This window comes from Aptenodytes forsteri, unplaced genomic scaffold (assembly GCF_000699145.1).
Source record: "Aptenodytes forsteri isolate BGI_AS27 unplaced genomic scaffold, ASM69914v1 Scaffold482, whole genome shotgun sequence".
NCBI lineage: Eukaryota > Metazoa > Chordata > Aves > Sphenisciformes > Spheniscidae > Aptenodytes > Aptenodytes forsteri.
In genome coordinates, this window is record NW_008795046.1 from 1,057,637 (window position 1) to 1,078,008 (window position 20,372).

Below are 20,372 nucleotides of genomic sequence, written 5' to 3' on the forward strand. Positions count from 1 at the left end.
GCTTAGTGGGCATGGTGGTGTTGGGTCGACGGTTGGACTCGATGATCTTAGAGGTCTTTTCCAACCTCAATGATTCTATGATTCTATAGTAAGCTGTGCAGAAGTATATGTTTCGTATTTATTTAATATTCAAAGGCAAGATAAAAGATTCTCACATCTTCCTCCAAAACTGTAGTGAAGGATGGCAGGAAAATTTCTAAGTGACTATGTGTCATTGTAGAAGAGCTCTAAAAGTCTGAAAATCTGTGTTTAACTGGGGCTATGTCCATTGCTGTTAATGAGAGAAGGGAAGTTCCACGGGTGGATGGCCATGCCAGCCTCATACAAACATAAGGGTGTCTTGTGCCATTGGACATGGATGTGGGGGAGAAGTAGCTACAGCTCCTTTAGACTCTTTTTTTCTCTTTCCTGACCCTTCCCTTAGGTAAATCTGCTTATAGTTTTCATTCACTCCTTTTTTTTTAATGTGTCTGTGGGTAGTTTTATCAGTTAATGTAATAATATGGTGTGATTTTGGTAGAAGAAAGGAAGCCACAATAAAACCACAGTGCTCCTCAAGTGTCAGCAGATATCCTCCATTGCTGATATTTTTTTCCAGCTATTTGGACCTATTGTGTTTCTAAGCAGTCCCAAGTTACCATTTTGGTTACTTGCCATGCATGTTGGCTGTATTTAAATAAACGGTGGTACTACAGTGAGCAAATTATTCCTGTGTATGTTGTGAAAATTCTGATGAAGGTTTAATATATTACCACTTTTGTCTTCAAGTAGTATATGCATTCAAATGACAGACCCTTTTATGAAGGGCTTGCATTATAAATATCAAAAAATACAGAGGCTATGTGTATAATCCCACTCTCCAGCTGGGATGCTAGAAAATGGAGATGTAATGAATCTGTAAAACTTGCATGAGAAATCAGCGGAGTAGACTGGGTGCCTGTGAGGACTGGAATAAGCAGATGAATAATTTTGATGTGTATATAGAGGTGTAGTTTTCTGAATTAAGGTATGTTTTGCTTTCCCTTGAAGGCAGGATCCAGCCTAGAATTTCCTTCTGGATTAGTCCCAGAAGATGTTGACCTGGAAGAAGGTACAGGTTCCTATCCCTCTGAACCCATGCTGTGCAGTGAAGCTGCTGATGGTGAAATACCACATTCCTTAGAGATGCTCTATCTTTCTGCTGAGTGCACCAGTGCCACTGATGCCTTGATCGTTCTAGTACATCTTCTCATGATGGAGACAGGCTATGTACCTCAGGTAGGTGCACAACCTATCGGGAAATGTCTTGGTCAGTATGAGAAAGCTGTGGAATATTGTGGAAATGTGTGATGCAAGATGCATCTGAAGATCCATTTCTGGCTTTTTATATGTCAGTCAGCAGCAGGAGCTGCTGAAGTATCAGCTTCTCCAAATTGCCTGACCAGTAAGCCTTAAGGCTAAAGACTGGAGTAGCTTTTAGGTGCGAGAGAAGAGGCCTGCCCCTGTGTTTCTTTCAGTCCTCAGCCTCACTGGGACGCAGCTGATAACCTCCTGTTCCTGCTTTATACTGATGAGCTTGTGCAGATGTGCTTAGATTGTAGCACTTTGAAGCGCTGCCTTAAGCGTCAGTATCGTCTCAATGGTATCCTGTTCAAATGGTGGTTAACAAGGCTTAGGTCTGACAAAACGTTGTCTCCAACTCCGTATTAACTTCAACTGAGTTCAGTTAGGCTTTGGTTCCACTAACCTACAGAGGTATCTAACTTGTAGTCGAACACCTATGGCAGTACCTCTGTACAATGTATGAATTCACCTTTTCCCTTTAGATTTTCAAATTTGTATTGTATGTTTAGTAATATGTGGCTAAACATGCAAAAAAAGATTTGCTCTCAGGGAAGGTGTTTAAATTCTCGTGTTTTTTCTTGCGATGAGGCTAACTAAGCTTATGTAGGGGGTCGGTTTAGGTGTCCGGTTGACCAATACCAGTTTAATAAATCTGCTAAGTTAATTGCATTCCTATAGCCTGAAATACTACCTGAAGAATACATTTGCCACTGGGAAGAAAGTTTGTTTATGTCAGTCAGTACGCTTGGAAGTAGGGAAGATGATTGCTGTGCAGATTTAAGAGGAAAGAGAGAGAGTCTACTTGTATTTGTGATTATGTTGTGTCCCCTTCTGGGATTCCATCTGGGCCTTTTCACACTGAAATTGAAAGGAAAAACTGTTACTCCACTCAGATTTTTGAATGGATTTCAAGCTATGGTTCTTCAAGCCCTGTCAGACCTCATAAGTTCACAGAGGAGGTGCCATAACATGTTTTTCATGCAGTAAATCAACATACGTGCAGGAGTTATCAGAATGCTGGAATAAATGACAGAATGAAGTACATGTCAAAGAAGTAGGTGTGAGTCTGCTCACTGAACAACCTTCCCTGTCAGAAACTGGGACAGGACAAAAAATTACTAAATTTCTCCTTAGATTTGCTGTTAGTCTTGGGGAAAATAGTATATAACCTCCCCATCCCACCGGGGCGGGGGGGGAAGTGAGCGAGCGGCTGCGTGGTGCTCAGTTGCTGGCTGAGGTTAAACCACAGCACCATGCAATTATAGTCTGTGTCATAATTCACGTTGGGACTAAACTAAGATTTGAATTGCAAGCAGCATTCTGGCAGTTCCTAACTTTTAATTCTCTTTTTTTGCCCCTTAGTCTTGGTACATTGCTAAAGTATGGCAGTGTTATCTCTGTGTATTTTTAGGGGACAGAAGCCAAGGCAGTGTCTATGCCAGAGAAGTGGAGAGGGAATGGTGTTTATAAGCTACAGTACACACATCCCCTTTGTGAAGAAGGCTCTGCTGGTTTGACTTGTGTGCCTTTGGGAGATCTTGTTGCTATTAATGGTAAGTTAGTCAAGTTTTTCTCCTGGATGCACATTGCTAAATATCACCATTGTTTAGCAAGAGAAAATTTAAATGTGCTTTTGTGCACTCTGTTTAGAACTGCACCTTGACTATCCCGGTTGCTGAGGTGTGAGAGATGCTACTTCCTGATGCTGAATGTTCTTGGCATTCCCTGTCTCCGTGTTAACTGTTTCTCTTCCTCTAATCATAACAGAACAATCCTTAGGGGATTCAGCTGGCCTTTTTGTTCCAATGTTGTAGAAATACGTTTCTTGCCTCATTTCATAGGAACTTTGGTATACATTGCCAAACATTAAAAGAGAGAGATTTGCTCCAGCTGCAGTATTTTGTCTTGTCTCATGTTCTTTGCAAGACTTACAAACAACTTCCAGACTATGTATTCTTTAGCTTTAATGTATAATCTTTCCTGTAGCACACTAACAGTTAAACTGTGGTCTCAAAAATTGTATTTAGTTTAAGCTATTCAGTCCAGAAAAATCAGGGAAGTCTAATTTTTTGAAGCAACTTCCATATCACTCGGTGGGTTTTTTTGAGGGTTTTTTTTTTATTGCCTTTTTGTTTGTTTTTGGGTTTTTTCTTTCTCTTTCATATTTTATTTAGCATTTGAGCAATTCCACATTTTTGCAGAACCAATATTAAATTGGGACTTGATTCTAATTTCAAGATATCTTTGATTAAAATTCTCATGTTTATTTGTAAAACTTGTAACTGATTATGGCAATTTGTATAAGCACATATGTTTTCTCAGAATGTGTACAAATTTTGATCAAATATTTTAACTAAGTCAGGCTAAGGTTAGATTTAGGACAGTGTTATAACTACTATGCATATAGTGTTCATATAGTAAGTTTGTTGAGTCTTTCTCTAGTTAATACTTTTTTTTAATGACTGGGTTATAATGGCTCGCTATGTACCTCTTTTAGCTGTGTTAGATCTCTTTCCATGTGACAGAATTGTTGAAGGCAATGCTTGGTTTCTGTCACCAAGATCTTTGTTTATTCCCTGCTATTTTAAGTTCCATTTTATTTTTCTGAAACTTTTATTTGTCTAGCTGCTTGCTATAGTTGGGTATTTTTCTTGAGGAAATCTGGTAAGGGAGGAAAGTAAAACACCTCCGAAGGGTAAGGCAGTAATGAAGTGACCTTTGTCATCTCTCATTGTGTTTTAAATTTTGAAATGTCTTTTCTCTCTTCCCCCCCCCTTATATTTGCAGCAACATTAAAAATCAACAAAGAGATTAAAGGTATTAAGAGAATACAGCTATTGCCAGCATCCTTCGTTTGCTTTCAGGAGCCAGGTATGATTGAGCTATGATATTCATAGTAGTAAACTGAAAAGTAAGGAAGTCACACATTGAATAAGGATATGCTTCAGTAGAGGACCAAATAGGTAAAGAATTGCAAAAAAGAATAAAAATACGGTTACCGTTTAGGTGAGTCATAGCTTTGTGGTAAAAAGAATTCAGAGTGTAGCCATTTACTCACATTTTGCTGTTGAAACAATTTTAATTTATTGGATTAACTGTGTAAGGAAAGAACCTTGCAAAGCCCGAGTCATCCTTTAGCCCATATGCCTGTTACTTACGGGGTCCTAAGCATATGTGTGAATCTCTGGGGCAGCAATGCTGGATTATACCCCCTTTCTGCCTGGCAGTTCAAGACTTCAGAGGCTGGTGGTACCTACACTTTTGTTGTGGCACTGTATTTGTTATATTCTTTTTGCCAGAAAACATGTGCTGACCACATAGCTCTGCAGAATGCCAAAATTAGAGGGAAAACTGAGGCGGGGGAGGAGAGAAGGGCAGATAGGTGTGGATCCTTGTGAGCACAAACCTGACCAGCCTTTTGTTCTCTGAAGTATGTATGAACTGCTGTGTTGGCAGTTGAGGCTGACAGTGTCCTACACTGTGTCCTGGGTAGCCCCAGTCGCTGACGTACAAGTCTAGTCGAAAGGCTTTAGAAGAATAACTGAGCACTGAAACATGTCCGATAAAACAGTAGAGTCTTCTGGCTCCTGTTTATCTAGAGAACAGCATGGAAAAACATTCCTGTCAGAAAAATTAATATTGCAAGCACTTACAGCATAGGTGCATGTTACACATGAGCTTTGAAATCTGACAGAGGAAGCTCTGACAGCTTGAGGGTCAGTTTGTTTCTGAAGAACTGGGGTGTTTCTCTTAATGGTGCTTTTTAAGGCCAAAGGAAAGCCTAGCCTGACCATGGAACTGGTCTGTAGTTTGTCAATGAATTACTTACTGTGCGATTGTTACACTCTAGCTGCAGAGTTGCTCCCATCAAGATTACAAGCAGATTACAGTTCTGCTTATAAGAAAACCATAATTCTTCTGCTCTTACATAGTTTTTTGCATTATAACCTCCTGAAGTTAAGCTTTTTACCTCTCTTCTTTGATAGAAAAGGTTGCAGGTGTTTACAAAGACCTTCAGAAATTATCCCGTCTCTTTAAAGACCAGCTGGTTTACTCTCTTCTGGCTGCTGCCCGACAAGGTGAGAGAAAATATTTACAATTAGAGATGGTATTTCATTTCTGAGGATGGAAGGAAGGGGGTCTATCTAAAGCCTTTGAGGAAAAGTGTTAGGAACAGCTGCTTAGTGATGGGTGTATAAAGATTAAGCATAAAGTAATTTATACGTTCTAAAGAAATTATATTAATCTGTCTCAGAAAATGTTAATATAATGATAATTTCCTGGTTTTAATTTTTGATTGCTCGAGTCTCACTTAAGAGACTGAAGTGGAGTGGCTGTTTTCCACACTTAGTGGTGAGAAAATCATACCACAGTAATTTTGTGGCAGTAGTTCTGTAGTTTTGATCCATTTCTTTGTCAAAGCAGAAAAATTTATACAGCGTCATATTTGGAAGTCTAACCCCAGGAATGATCTTCTCAGTAACCAGTCATTGAGGGCTTGGAAAGGATGGTAGGAAGTAACCCAAGCTGGTGTTTGTGGAGCAGTAGGAAGCCAGGCTTTCTCTGCATAAGTATTGCCATAAAAGGCCTCAGCTTTGTATTCTGAAGACTATTCAATGGAATTCCCTCTAGACTTCAGTGCGGGAAGGTTTTATGTGAAGCATGTGCTCTGTATTTAATGTGTTTTTTGTGGGCTCATGAAATCGGGCAGGTCTCTTTTTCTTTACCTATTCCTTTGTTCTGTAGCCTATAAATATAGTTAGGTGTATAGAATGTTTTTTTAGGCTTACAGTGGCCAATAGTGGTCAGTATAAAGTGCCATTTGCCCTATTTTGTGCACTCCGTAAACGTACTTAGAGTTGCAAGAGATCTGTTTTATAAGAAGTCACGTCACAGTACTTTCTGAGAAAAGTGGTGTAACTCAGACATCAAAGGGAAGTGATTTAAGGGAAAGATTATAATGTCCTTTCTTTCTTTTAGGGTCTTTGGAGATAGAGTAAACTCTGCACCACTTAAGTAATGTTTCTGTTTTTTTCACTTTGTAGCTTTGAACTTGCCAGATGTGTTTGGGTTAGTGGTCCTTCCTCTTGAACTCAAGCTTCGGATTTTCAGACTTCTGGATGTCCGTTCACTCATCTCTCTCTCTGCTGTTTGCCGTGATCTTTACACAGCTTCAAATGACCAGCTTCTATGGAGGTTTATGTATCTGCGAGATTTCCGAGGTAATGTTGAGACGCATGTTTTTCTAATTACGTTCTCATGTGAACAGAAGGATCGGGTCTGACAGATTTTGATGAGGCTCCTCAGACAACCACTTCTGACTTTTAAATTTACTGTGACTAAATGCAGTCATTTCTGATGCTAACCAGTACAGTTGGTCAGGTGTAATTCAGGTGGATGCGCAGTTTTCTGCCATGAAAACTAATGACAATCTGCCGAGCCATTACTGATGGACCACATAGTTCTTCCCAGTGTGTGGTGCAGACTTTCCTTGTTTTCATCTGTTTTTCTGGCTACCTTGGTGTACTGGCTATTGCAGATATTAGGAAGTGGAGGGAAGAGATATTCCTGCTATAATCTCTCACAAGAGATTGAAGAAATAAGGTGGTCAAGGGAAGTGCTGTCAGAAGTCAAAGATGGGGACAGTGTTTCGGGGATTCCTCTACTTATCCAGTAACTTCTGGAGATGATGCTTTACGAAGAATGGGTGTGCAAGTGGATTACCTATTGAATGGTCCTAGAGCCTTATATTTTTTTTTAAGATGCGTTATCTGAATGAAAAATGTATTGACCCAAAGTGTGTTTCTCATGTCTTGATTCTTCTGCAAGTTCTGACAAAACTGTGGGCACCTGTGGCATGAATGCTACTTAAAAATAAAATAGATGGCTCTTCTTAATTTCTTGCTTCTCTTTGTAGATCCTATTGCAAGGCCTCGTGACACAGACTGGAAAGAAGTAGGTGGCTTTTTTATATAATCTCTCTGAGATTAGTTTCCATGGGCTAATTTGAGGATAAAACATAGACTTTGGGAGGCAGTAACTTTGAGTTAAATTTGACTTTAAAAGTGTGGTGTTCTGTGTACACATGTTGAATTTGGTCAGAGTAGGAGAAAACAGCATCAACAAGTTACATGATGCATGCCCAGATCGTGGGTTAGGGGTCTTCCGGAGATGTTGTGTTTGGTCTTTGGCAGGCAGGGCAGTTGCTGTTCTGGGTTTTGAGACTGGTGAGGAGTGCTTTTCTGAGAAGTGCTGCAAAACTGAATGCAGTTGCTGAAGCTGGAACACAAAAGCACTTAGAGAGCTTTAAAATGCCTTTGTTTCTGTCTGCAGCTATACAAGAAAAAGTTGAAACAGAAGAAGGAGGCCCTGAGATGGAGGCACATGATGTTTCTGCCCCCTACACCTCATCCAATCCCCTTTCATCCCAACCCATTCTATCCTAATCCTTTTCCTCCCAACCCATTTCCATCAAACCCAATCTATCCCCCAATGATCATTGGTGGAGAATATGATGAGAGACCAACACTTCCATATGTTGGAGACCCAATTAACTCACTCATTCCTGGCCCAGGAGAAGCACCAGGCCAGTTTCCTCCATTCAGACCACATTTTGACCCAATCAGTTCCTTGCCTGGACCAAACCCTACACTTCCAGGACGAGCTGGTCCCAATGACAGGTTTCCACCCAGACCCAGCCGGGGCCGCCCCATGGACATTCGCCGTGCGTTCATTTGATCGCTGCTTTTTCCTTCAGTGAATTTTCTAGTCCCTGAGCTTGCTTTCTAACTGCAGGAGATTGCAAATCCCAGGCACTAACATCTGCCATCTCTTCAGATTGTGGCAAGAACATGTGTGCATGGTAATATTTCAAACACAAAGGCTGGGTTTGTTTTATGCTCTGGTAGTACTGTACCACCTGGCACTAAGGTCTATTTCACAAAGAGCTACAACTTAGAACAGTTTGTTCTGCTTCCCCCACCTCGCCCTTAATTATCTGTGAAGTGCTACTTAGAGACCAGAAGGATACTGGCCAAATATTTGCTGCATCAGATAAAGAGCACTTTAAATACAAGCCCTATACTTGTCTGTCTTATTTGAAGAGTTTTATTAAATGGCCAGGAAAAATGGTGGTGTTTCAAATCTACCTGGCTAGTAATCTTTATTAACAAAAAAATTTACCGTGTTCCACATAGAACAGGATGCTACTATTGTTACGGTAGATGTGAGTTTGTAGAAATTTTCAAGGATGACATTTCCTTTTTCCTTTAATGTTTTATTAGGTAAAAAGCATTTTTGTATTGTTACTTAATACACAAAGAATATAGGGAAGGGATTTTCTTTACAATGGAAGTATTAGAACACAAATCAATTCATTTTACAAACAACTGAGTAGAGTCATGCTACAGTGCAACTCAGAAGTCTGAACAGAAGCAGAGCAATTTTACAAAGAACCAGCAGCAAAACTTTTGTCTTTCTCCTTGACTTTACAAATAAGGAGCTGCATTTACTGTGTGTGAACTAAAACTGGTGCAAAAATAAATCTTTCCTCCTGCCTAACTTAGCTAAGGAATTAAATAGGTTGACCTGGTTGCAGTGGAAATGGGATCACAGCAGAAGCAGAATGAATTCTCACTTTACTGCAGTGAATTTCATTTAATTCCATTACTTCAGTATCAAAATATATCTTGCCAAGAGGAAATGTGTTGTAGCATGTTATGAGCACCTTTCAAGTGTTGTCTTATTAACTAACGAGCAACTAACAAGACCACTGTTAATGTCTCCTGATGAGATCTGCAGGCTGATGCTGGAGTTCAATTAAAGGAAGACTGGAATGACTAAACTTTGCTAGAACTTTTCATTTCTTACATATTTTTTAAGATGGATCGATCTCAGTGTTTCTGTAAATGTAAATGGTACTGATGACTGTTGTGACAGCTGATGATATTTTCTAAAATCTTTTTGAAATTCCAGCAGTGGAAATGGAATGACATTTCCTATTAAATACAAGCTATTTAATCAGTAATACTTACGTGCTTTTTCAGGTGATATTTCAATGATTCATCTTGTTTTGTATAAAATCAGTTGACTTCAGTAGGGGCAGGAAGTTTTGCCATTAACTCCAGTGGAAGTAAAATACAATACTTTATTTTGCTGTTAAAAGTTGTATTTCTTCTTCCTTTCCTTTTCTACTTCACAGCAACGGCATACCAGTGTAAATCCTGCCATGATTAAACACCTCAGAGTGTGTATTTACAGAGTTGCGGGACAGCGGTTCCCTTCAATAGCAAAATTGCCCTTAACTTTTAACATTTGCCTGCAGTGGTTGAATTGCCTTGTTCCAACAGAGTTTTCACTGAAGTGAAAAGAGGCCTATAGTCAGGCCTCTTAGAGCTTAGTGATTCTTTATATTCCACTGGCTGTAAAAAGGAAAAGGCAAATCTACACTGCGTTGGTCTTGTACCATTTTGTCCTTGTGGTCAGTGCTTCAGAAATGCATACATAATATTCAGATGAGGTTATACAGCTTTAACTGATAAAATAACTTGTTACTTACTCTTTTCACTTTTTTCAAGCTATTTCTGGGAACAATGGTCTCTATGTGTGCGAGACGTTAATTTTGTGGCGCCAATGGTACTCACACTACCAGTGCCTTGATGACAATCACGTTGCTTGCTCTGCTGGCATGCCCCGTGCTTCTCTGGAGTTGGGCCCTCTCTGCCATGGGGACAACCTCATCATAACTTCTGCCAGGCTGATGCCACAGGTTCTGTTTATCCTGGATTTTGTCATTTGAACATTTGTTTTTGAAGAAATGAACTCAGCCTTTTTACAGATACACCATTATGTGACCTGAAGATACTCCTTCCCTTTCTTCATTGTTCCTTTATGTTGTAGTAACAGTATTGTGAGCCAAAGATAAAGGAACCTGACTTCTCCTAAAATGTCAAGTTCCCTAGAGAGGAGTTCCCTTTACTCACGAAACAGGATATGAAATATAAAGTGAGTATCTTGGGACCAACAGTGTAAAATTAGAAGACAAAACAGAGGAAATATTTGAAAACTAGCTGCTTATTTTGTTTATTCGCCAGCTCCTAAGCCAGGTATGAGTGTCATTGCCGTTTGCAAACTCTATAGAAGAGAAACTGCAAAAGATGAAATGTCTGAAGATGGGCACTTCTTACCTGTACATCTGTATCCAGCACTGTTAGGGTTGCTACTAACAGTCACTTGGAAACAAGGAACCAAGTCCTTGGCTTTTCTATTTACTGTTTTATCTTATTCATGAAACTTAAGCCAGCCAGCCAGATGAAGTAACTGGGTCGTGTGCAGGGTGTAAGGTCTTGGGTACCTGCCTGTGATTAATGAAAGAGAAGAAAATACCGCTGCAGTTATTGGAGCAGGACTGCTCTTCTTCTGAACCTTAGCTTTATACAAGACTTAGTTGCATGGGAACGTAAGTGACATTCCTCTTGAAATACTGCACCTAGATATTACAAGAAAGTCAAGATGTTTCTCAGTCTGTATCTAAACAGCAAAATGTAAATTAATTTTCCAGGTGGTGGATATGAGTGGGTGTCTTAGCTGTGTCCCAGCTCCTTCTTGGGCTGGATCCAAACACACAAATCTATTCATGTTTCCTGGCTTCCATGTGAAGAAAATGAAAGCATGCAGGACAAAAGGGAAGCTCTGACCAGGTGCTCAGTTTGCACAGCTGTGTGAGGAAGATCCTGAGGCATGCTGTGGGGCACGTCTGCCCTGTGATTTAAATGTAACTTCTATTCACCAACTTTTCTGTTGCCTTCTTACTGCCCCTAACTCCAGCTGTTATATTTAGGTAGCTAAGTACTTCTTGGGTATACCTTAGTTCCCTATTCATAAAATGGAGAATATACCCCTTGTATTCCCTCTTCCTCTTGCTTTGTTAGATTGTAGGGATTTTGGAATGGAAACCCTGCATCAAAGGTGATAACCTGAATACATGATGATGCATTTGTGAATCTCCTGCTAGCCACAACATCTAGTTGTGAGCATCATAGTTGTAGATTGAAGTGTATTGTTGGAACATTTATAGGACACAGTATAGAGTTTCATCATTTTAACTTAGGAAATCAACTCAGTGTTTTCATTAAAGCACTTCAGTGGATAGAACTGAAGAATCTTTTCAGGAACTATAGGAATAACCAAGTTAAGCTGCGAGTGCCTGTTGCTTTTACTTGTTTTTGCAAGCTGGAACTAGGAGGAGGGGAGATGCCGTTCTGTTTGCTTGTCCCTTGAAAGATGACAGCTGGGAGCTGCAGGCAAATGAAGAGATCTGAGTCGCTGCTGGGTATCAAGTCAACAGTGCTACCCTGTTGCTGTGGTCCGTTGGAGGACAGCCCTGCTGTGTTCAAGTGCAGCATCAGCAAATGATCCAACCGTTGTGGTGTCAGTGATGAACTGGGGTCGATTTATGGGGCCATGCCATACTAGTCACTAGTTACTTATTTTTTATATAGGTTGTGTTGGTAAGAGAGACATAAAAAGACTCAGGGGATAGAGCAATTGAGGATTCTGGCAGTAAACTTTTATTTTTTGTCTTTGCATCTCTGGTGACCATTTAGTAGGGAAAGGCATAAACCATGCTGAGGGAAGTGTTACAGAAGGAAATCCTCTCCCACCAGGGTTGTATTACCTCCTCTCCATATAGTGGAGCCTGTTAATCTGCTATTGTTCTTGCCAGTGGGACAATGCTTGCTCAAGGCCATTTGTCACTCTTTTATTGCTCCTGGAGACTGCAAAACAGCAGGGTCTGTTTTTTTTTCCCCCTCAGATAATGACATGTAATTATGATGCTACATTGTAAACTGCTTAGCAAATCTGGAAGGACAACACAGAACTGGGGGGGGGGGAAGATAAATCATCAGGGAATAGGGTGGTTCTATAATACTGAACTTGAGGTATAAATCATTGATCCAGATGAGTTTCTCAAGAGCCTTCCAACCTGGAAAAGCTATGCTGTTACTTGCCTGAAAGTGCACAGACCACAAAAGCCATTATATGTGTAAAGGCCTGCTCAGGGGTAGGTCATACAAGGTCCAGATGACTGCATTGGATTTAGATGTTCATTACAGGTGCTACGCAGGAGGGAATTGCTTGTTTGGCTTTATTCCCACCAGTGAATCATAAGATCCAAGATGGCAAATGCTGCTGTTGCTTTTGCTGCTTTGGCGATCTCCCTGTTTAAGTGACAGCAAAGATACATGCCATTGGCTCAAATGTTTTTAACTTGCTGACCTCTCTGCCTCCCTGGGCATTCCTAAGTGTCATCAAGGTGAGGCTGTTAAGGGAAGTACAAAGCCAAAAGTCTGGCCTCGAAGCTGTATGCACAGTTGGTGACTAAAGTACTTGACAAAACTTGAAGGAAAGTTGAGGAGGTGGGATGGGGACCAGTGCCTGCATTAGGTGGGTTATAAACAGAACTAGCACAGTGCAAGGGGTAGGTTCTCAGCTGGTAGAAATAGCCATAGATACGTTGATTTACCCAAGGTGGTTTTTTCACTCATGAATGTAGCTTGTCTCATTCCTGTTTTTTGCCGTGTCCCAGTTCCAGTATATGTGCTCATACACAGCTTCATTCTGTGTTGCAGGCTTAGAGGAAAAGCACACCTGGCAAAGATCCATCTCTGTCTTCTCTGGAAGAATAATTCTTGGGGGTGGTCAGGGAGGACTAATACTGATCATTACCTGCTTGGGGCAATCCCGTACATGCCCTCCCATGGCTTGGTGTCTCTGGATGGACCCAGCTCATCTTATTTGTAAAGGATCGTTTTCCTGTTCTATTGCAGGTTTGTCACCTTGCATTCATTTTGCACTCACCCCAGTGAAGTCAATGGGAGTTCAAGGAGGGAGACAGGATTTCACTCCATCTCTCTGTCCATTCGGTATTATGGAACACTCAGCACACAAGTATGTGCACTTCATCAGCTCTGCTATTAATTAAGCGTGTTCCTGGGGGACATACTTAGCCAGATGTGACCAAGTCACCAAAGTGCTTGGAGTTTAGCTGGCTTTTGTCTGGAATTTGTGTGAACTGTGAATGTGAACTCTGGTGTTTCCAGGGGCAGGGGAAGAAGTTGTTTTTTGCATGGAAGGCCTATTTCTCAGGTTATTTTTGAGCTAAGGCTACAGGGTTAGAACATGACATTTTTCTCTCAGAACTCAGGAATCACGTGCGGGGGACATAAATGCAAGGCATGAAACAGAGATGTTTTATCTGCTGTGAGCAGAGTGATCTGGAACAAACCAGCAGTCCATCTGGATGACCTGCTCATGTGATCTTTGGCGCTTACTAATGTCTGATACCGTACATTTAACTTGAATGTAGTTTTGCTCTGAAAAGTGACTTTTTATAAAGTTGGTATCATGAAGTTCCACAGTTCACTGTGTTTCCATGCTCAAGCATGCTCACTTTTATCAGTCAATGAATACTTACTCTTAACTCTGTCTTTGCACATCTGTTTCTGAAATAAGATGGTTTTTTAGCTTGACCTCAACAAGGATTCAGTAATTGGAAGTTAACGATTGTATTGACTATATACAAATCAAAATAAAATCTAGTTCGCACTGTTATAACTGTGTTGTCTCCACAGGGGTTAGCAAGAGTAAAATTTGCTTTACAACTCAGTCATTTGAACAGATGTGATTCTGATTATGCACAAAAAACAATTAAATAGTGCCACTTTTATACAGTCACTTTTCAGACCGTTATTATAATATTTTCTTTGTATTAAAACAACTATAGTTTTCTAAATTCCCTTTACCCAGGTGTTAGTTGTAAATCACTGGGTACCATTGAGCGTATTCCAGGATGACATCAGGTACACTGATACGAAGAGTGAGGGCTGACAAAAGCACAGATCCAGCTGCAGGGCTGTTAATCGGAAAACAGGCTAGCAAATGATTTCCTCAGGTTGCGGATGGTCTCAGCTTTTGCTTCGTCCTCATTGGCATTTCCCCGCTGAGATGACTCAGATATGCTGAAGGTGTTTGTCAGGGACTGCGATTTGCTGAAATGGAAAACAGAGTTCAGACTCAGCAGGAGAAGGTGGTTGTTCAAAGCTGGTTACTGATGCTGTGTTCCATCACACAGACAAATTCAAGGATAAAAGGAGAGGTAAGCAAGGAGAATCTCCATATGCTAAGACATCCAGGAATGAGGGGACCAGACTAGTAAGTGTTCATGAAAACATCTGACTAAAAACATGCAATTGCCATTTGGTGCAACTGTTGTGAGGAAGAGTTAAGTAATTTCACTACTGATACAGAAGAATGGATTCATACTGAGGGTCACCTGTCTCTCATCAGCCACACCATGAATGGTGGTCCTGTCTTTTCAAATGTGAGAGTATGAGGGGTTGGGTAAATTGGTAGCCACGTCCCCTGCAATGTGTTGTTGCCTGCCCTCCCTGGCATGTCTGCTCTGACTGTCAGCTGTTATGCAGGTCTTTCGATTGGCCACACTGCTCCTGCTGGGTGCGTATCTGCTAGTGTTTAAGTTCAGATCAGAGCTGTGCTTTTGATGTAAATCTCCCAATATTCCCCACTTCATGCTTTGTCACTGAGCGGTTTCTCCTGGTCAGTAATAGGCATTCAGCAGTAGACCAGACTCTGAATTGAAGTACCTGAAATATGTATAGTATGGAGAGTGCATCCTTAGCACCAACATTTTGATCCTTAAGTCCACTGGTCTTGGTTTGCCTTGCTAATGTAGATACCATCACTGAAAGCCTGTTCCAGAACATCACTCCTCTGCTGTCTAGAAACTGTCTTCTCATTCCTAGCCTATATTTTGTTCTGGTCTGTTCATACCAGTTTGCTCTCGTGTCAACTTTTTGTCAACACCAAACATTTTTTTGCCTATCTTTCCTGCCATGGTGCCAGCCAGATATGCTCCATGAAGGGTGGCAGCAAAGGCTGCTACCAAAGATCCACAATAATTCAGTGGTGTGCTCTGCTCCAGAAGAAAGCTTATACAGTCACCATCTGGAGTTTTTTTTATATATATATATATATATATATATATATATATGAGTAGTGCCGCTTCCACTCCAGCCCCTACCTTTTTTTGCTACCAATTGCAAAAAATTGCCTGGTAAAGAACCTTGTGTGGCTCCTGCATTCAGCAAATAGTGACAGAGTGACTCTTGTTGGGCTTTCTGGCCAATGATGTGTGGATTATAGCCTGTAAGGAGTATACACCCTGCTGGGAAGGTAGTAGCTGTGTTGATATGGCCGGGGTAGAGCACATGATTAACTATGAGTGCATGAGCGAGAGGAAGAACGTGAAATCTTAGAGATGTCAAGTACAACTTGTTCTTCCTGACAACAGTTCAGTGGTGGCCTGTTATGCCCAGGCATATATACCTCTGAAGTCACTCTTTGTCCCTGGGGACTGCTGCCTGACAACAGGTGATACGTCCTTCATGCCAGCTCAGGGTACTTTTTTGACAGCCTTATTCTAATATCTACAGATATTAGCAGTTTAACAGAGCACCTACTTCAGATGCGGGTGTGGGGTGGCTTGCTGCTTGCACGTTTCAGTGGGGCTTGGCTGGCTAGGAGCCCGGCCTTGAGCAGGAGGTCTAGGCTGCTGTGGAGGGAACATGCCTGCCTTGGAAGCCTGGACTGGAGAGGACCCAGTTGCTGATCGGACTTGCTGTGGAGATCCAGGTGACCTTTGCTGCTGAGGTGAAGTGGACTGGGGACTCTGGGGCTGCTGTCCTTGAGGAGAGAGCCGCTGCTGTGGAGGTGCGTTTGTCCGTGGAGGCTGAGATCCTTGAGGCTGGCGTGGTCCACCTGAAAGGGACATGTAGACATAAACATGAGGAAGTGCATGTGGTGGACAACAAGCAAGGAGCACCTATATGGAAGAATGGGTTTTGCTGAGGGGAGAGACTATTCAGAGTGGCTTCATGCAGAAGGAGAAGGGAAAACCTCTTTTATAGGCCTAACACTGGTGTCATGCCCACGTTTCTACAGTTGTGGTCCATTTCTCTACCTCCTTCAGTACTAAAGCAGCTCTGCCACTCTCCCCAAAGGGAGTCACTTCAACGTGCTGTACTCTTCCATGTAACTAGTATTTCTTATCCTTGGCAAGCACTTCTGTGTTGGAAAGGAAGAGTCACTGGAGAACCAACTCTGTGCAGGAAATGAAAGCTGAATCTGCTGCTTTGGGTCAGCAGTCCCTTCACGGGCCCAGCAGGTTGATGTGAGACTGTGCACCCTATCGCTATCCATATATCTGTTCCAGCATTATCAGCGGGTGGCTTCAGCCATATTGGTAGCAGACTCTCAAAGCTGAAGAGGATGTGGAAAATAATTGGATGTCACATGAGAAATTGCTGGACATGACAGATAACAGTGTGAGAAGCTGACAAAAGTTACAGACAGTATTGTGAAGGCTGGCTGGATTTCACAGGTGGTCAAGGGGGAGTTATGTGAGAAAAAACTTCACAGAGAATTGAGGGGGAGTACTGGAGACAGATGGGGAAGTAGTATCCTGCAAGGCCATCAATTCATAGGTCATCATATCAGTAATAGCACATAATGCCAAGATTACATAGATGCCTTTGGTATCAGAAATGCCAAATTTTGGATACAGCAAAACTGTGACTGATGAGGAAAAGGTAATTAGAGGTGGGTGTTAATTCGGTAGGAGATTGGGGTGGAGAAATGAAAGGACAAAGGTGGCAAAAAGGAAGGTCTAGTTGGTTATGTGAATTGAGTGGCTGGTGTGGTCTGGGTACCCACAGGGCAGCCCTGTGCTTCATCACCTCAGCGTAAATCAGGACAATAAACCAAATGTGTTGTTCTGACCAACCACATAAGTCAAACCTGCTTCTGCTGTCAAGAGGAGCTGGGGGTGTGCTCTTGCTGACAGGGGAACACCTGGGCAGATGGATCAAGGATCCTGGCATCACCATGTTGGTGTCTGTTCCAAGACTGACAGCGCCAGCATCTTCCCATCGCTTCTTAACACTTGTAGCCACTACGGCTTTGTGCAAACACAAATACCCTCTGTGCCCAGAATCCCGCTCCAGTACCAGTTCAAGTAGCCTCACTTTGCTGAGCCAAGTCCTACCAGCAGTGTCAACTGGATCTGTATCAAAGTTTCACCCCACTTTCTGAGCTGCTGTGGAATATAATAGCAGCTGCTTTAACAGCATACTGAATTTGCTGCCTGCTTGTCAGTGAATTGGAACAATGAGTGAAACCTTTATCCCGGTAGCTTTTATTTAGAAGGAAAACTGAAATGTCTCAGTCCACATTGTCATGGGCCCCAAAGAACTGTACCTTGGGGAGGAGGCCGTGGTTGGGACAGTTGTCCAAGCTGAGGTCCAGTCTGAGATTTCATTGACGCAGGCTGAACTTGTGGAGGCTAGAGGAAAAAAAGTCATTCCAGTTAATACAGATTCCCCAAAGAGAAGCCCTGAGGTAATATAGGAATTGCGGAGTCATGAAGTGTTCCTTAAATACACACACACACAGAGCATCTGGCTGGTAAAATCTCATGGGACTAAAATGGAGAGCTTAGTAATAAAGAGCACAGAAGTTGTTTGCTCACAGGGAATAACAATGAAGTTACAATTTAGAATATTTTTTAGGCAATCAGGAATTGCCAAACGTATCAGGCCCGAGGGGGTCTCTTAGTCCCATCTCCCATTTTCGACAGTTGCCAGCACCAGATGTTCCAAAGGAAGGAGGGATGAACCATGGAAACATCTATGGAGTAATCATTTCTTTACCCTAAGGGGTCTTCTCTTGATTGCTAATAAGCAAGGGCCAGCTTAAACCCTGAAACATGAAGCTTACTGTCTGCTCCACAAAATCTTTGCAACAGTTCCAGATATTTTGTTTTGGTATTTACACCCAGACCTTTTGAGTCTTGCTCAGCTCTCAGCCTCACTGCTTTTCCCATTTCTTAACTCCATTGCTTTGTTCCGAGTTTTGAGAATAGTTCTCACAACCTGCTCTTGCTAGGCCATTCATTATTTTGCAAACCTTTACTGCCCTCTCTTTCAGCCACCTCCTTTCTAAAGCCAAGAAAGTGAATCCCTTTTGTCCCTCCATGGGAATGTTTCCAGGCCCATAATTGTTTTCATCACCCACTTCTCTTTCCCAGCTTTGTGATTTCTTCTGCAGATGCCAGAGGCAGGTCTGCTTACATTATTCCAGATGCAGCAGTATCTGAGTTTTCTGTATACATCACCAGCTCATTTCTCCTGCATCCTAATTTCCTGCTTCTCCCTTGTCAACACAACCATAGGCTGAGCGATGGTTTTCATTAGCCTGTATGCGACAATGTCTTTCTCAAGGGGCATGGCTAGTGCCACTTGCAAGGTCTACAGATTGTTTATGTTCTCCCTCTCTCTACCCCCAGCTTAGCCTACCTTTCAGTCTTCCGTACGGCGTTTCATTTGCTGTTGTGGTGACTTAACATACATAGCTCTGTCAGATGTTCTTCACTGCCATCCCTGGTCCTGACTAATGCAAATAAGTTGGTGCCATCTGCACTTTCTTCTCTCTCACTGTTTACTCTTTTGGACAGATATTTTAATAAACTTATTAAGCAACACAGAACTGTTGCACAAAGGGCTGGTCCAAGGTTAACAAAAGTCTGAGTAAGCCTATTGCACAAAATTGTTTATGAAAGCAGGGGAAGCTGGAGACAGATAGGCTGGTACGTGCTGGATTATTTACATGGAGAACACACTGATAAAAGGGTCTTCGAGACCCCTGGAAGGTCAGGAGAATGAGCTAAGTGATTCTGGAAATGGGAAGAAATGTTTCATAGTTGGAAGCATTGAAATGAGTTTCAACTGACTAACAGAAATGTGATGATGTTGCCAGCCCATCTTTTACGCTGTTTTTCTGGGACTTGCCAAGTGGACGGGGAGGAAAACCTGGGAATTTTCCATTCATGGCTTCTAGTCCTACATAGGTTGGGACACTAAACCTTCCCTTGGTGTTGGTGGAAATCTACTGTCCTAATGCTGTGAGACATCCTGATTAGACCAGCCGAAGAAAGGGAATCAGATCTCATATTCACCTCTACGGCCTTTGCCTACAGACAACCCAAGAGATGAAGGCAGAACAGGATTTTGAGGCTCAGAGATGAAAGGGTGAGGGCCAGCCTAAGATCTTCTACCTTTGGAAGGGAAACAGTGACAAGAAGGGATGGAGGTGGGGTAGAGAGGTGAGGAGAGAACCGCAGCTGTAACCATGAAACCAGGTTTCATGTTGTAGCCATGAAAAAAAGGTTGTCATTAACATCTTATCCTGTCCTGGGCTCAGCTAACCCAATTATCAACATGACCAAGCCTAGCATTCTTTACGTATCCCCTCTGCTAACTGTTCGCAAGAATTAAAATCTCTCATATCTATGTCTTTATCTGAGGTCAGCTTCTGCTCCACAATGAAACTTTGCCTTTTAGCCCCTCCCTGATTGCTTTCTTTAATAGTACTTGTCTGTTACCTTGCCTAAGGCTTTTTGACAGTCTGGCTACATTATTTTGACTGATTGCCTGTTATCTACCACTTTATGAAAGAATTCTCAAAGAAATGATGGGAAAAGAATCAAAAGGAAATTAATGGGACATTTTTCTTTGCAAAAAAAATGTGGTAGATTATCTTAAGCCATGGTTGTGTTGGTTTATTAGTCTTCTGTATTATTCTTTAAATCATTGTCTGAGATAATTCGTAAGGTCTATGACTCTTACAACTTTTTAAACACATAATTTTGTATTCGTTGTACACTAATCCTCTGGAGCGAAAACTGTTTCTAATGAAATTGCACATTTTTTCTTGGCAGCTTAGTCGCTTCCTAAATTCAGTTCATTGGATGTAGCCACCTGGGTCTGGGGGCTTAATAATTTTTTAAAATATCAGTCATCACTGATTTAGTCACTGTTTTTGCTCTCACTCCTGTCTTTCTTATCAGGAAAAACTATATCTAGTTTAAAAAGTTCCCCACTTTCACCAATTAAATGTACTAGAGTCACAACACT

The 20,372-nt window shown here is 41.7% G+C and overlaps 2 protein-coding genes across 3 annotated transcripts in view; one reads left to right on the top strand and one right to left on the bottom strand.

Moving 5' to 3' along the window:
- The window catches only part of FBXO7 (F-box protein 7), a 12,373-nt gene extending 2,893 nt beyond the window's left edge, over positions 1-9,480 (top strand). The window contains exons 3-9 of the mRNA XM_009277009.1: positions 1,030-1,257; positions 2,735-2,876; positions 4,111-4,194; positions 5,310-5,402; positions 6,369-6,545; positions 7,241-7,278; positions 7,657-9,480. Of these exons, the coding sequence (XP_009275284.1) occupies positions 1,030-1,257; positions 2,735-2,876; positions 4,111-4,194; positions 5,310-5,402; positions 6,369-6,545; positions 7,241-7,278; positions 7,657-8,061 (1,167 nt within the window). The 3' untranslated portion in view covers positions 8,062-9,480. The remainder of the gene's footprint in view (positions 1-1,029; positions 1,258-2,734; positions 2,877-4,110; positions 4,195-5,309; positions 5,403-6,368; positions 6,546-7,240; positions 7,279-7,656) is intronic.
- Positions 9,481-13,387: 3,907 nt separating this feature from the next.
- Positions 13,388-20,372, bottom strand: part of SYN3 (synapsin III) — a 185,749-nt gene continuing 178,764 nt past the window's right edge. For both annotated transcript variants that reach the window (XM_009277011.2, XM_009277012.2), the window contains 3 exons: positions 17,659-17,743; positions 15,864-16,161; positions 13,388-14,372 (listed from right to left, as the gene is read on the bottom strand). In XM_009277011.2, coding sequence (XP_009275286.1) covers positions 14,240-14,372; positions 15,864-16,161; positions 17,659-17,743 — 516 coding nt within the window. In that variant the 3' untranslated portion in view covers positions 13,388-14,239. The remainder of the gene's footprint in view (positions 14,373-15,863; positions 16,162-17,658; positions 17,744-20,372) is intronic.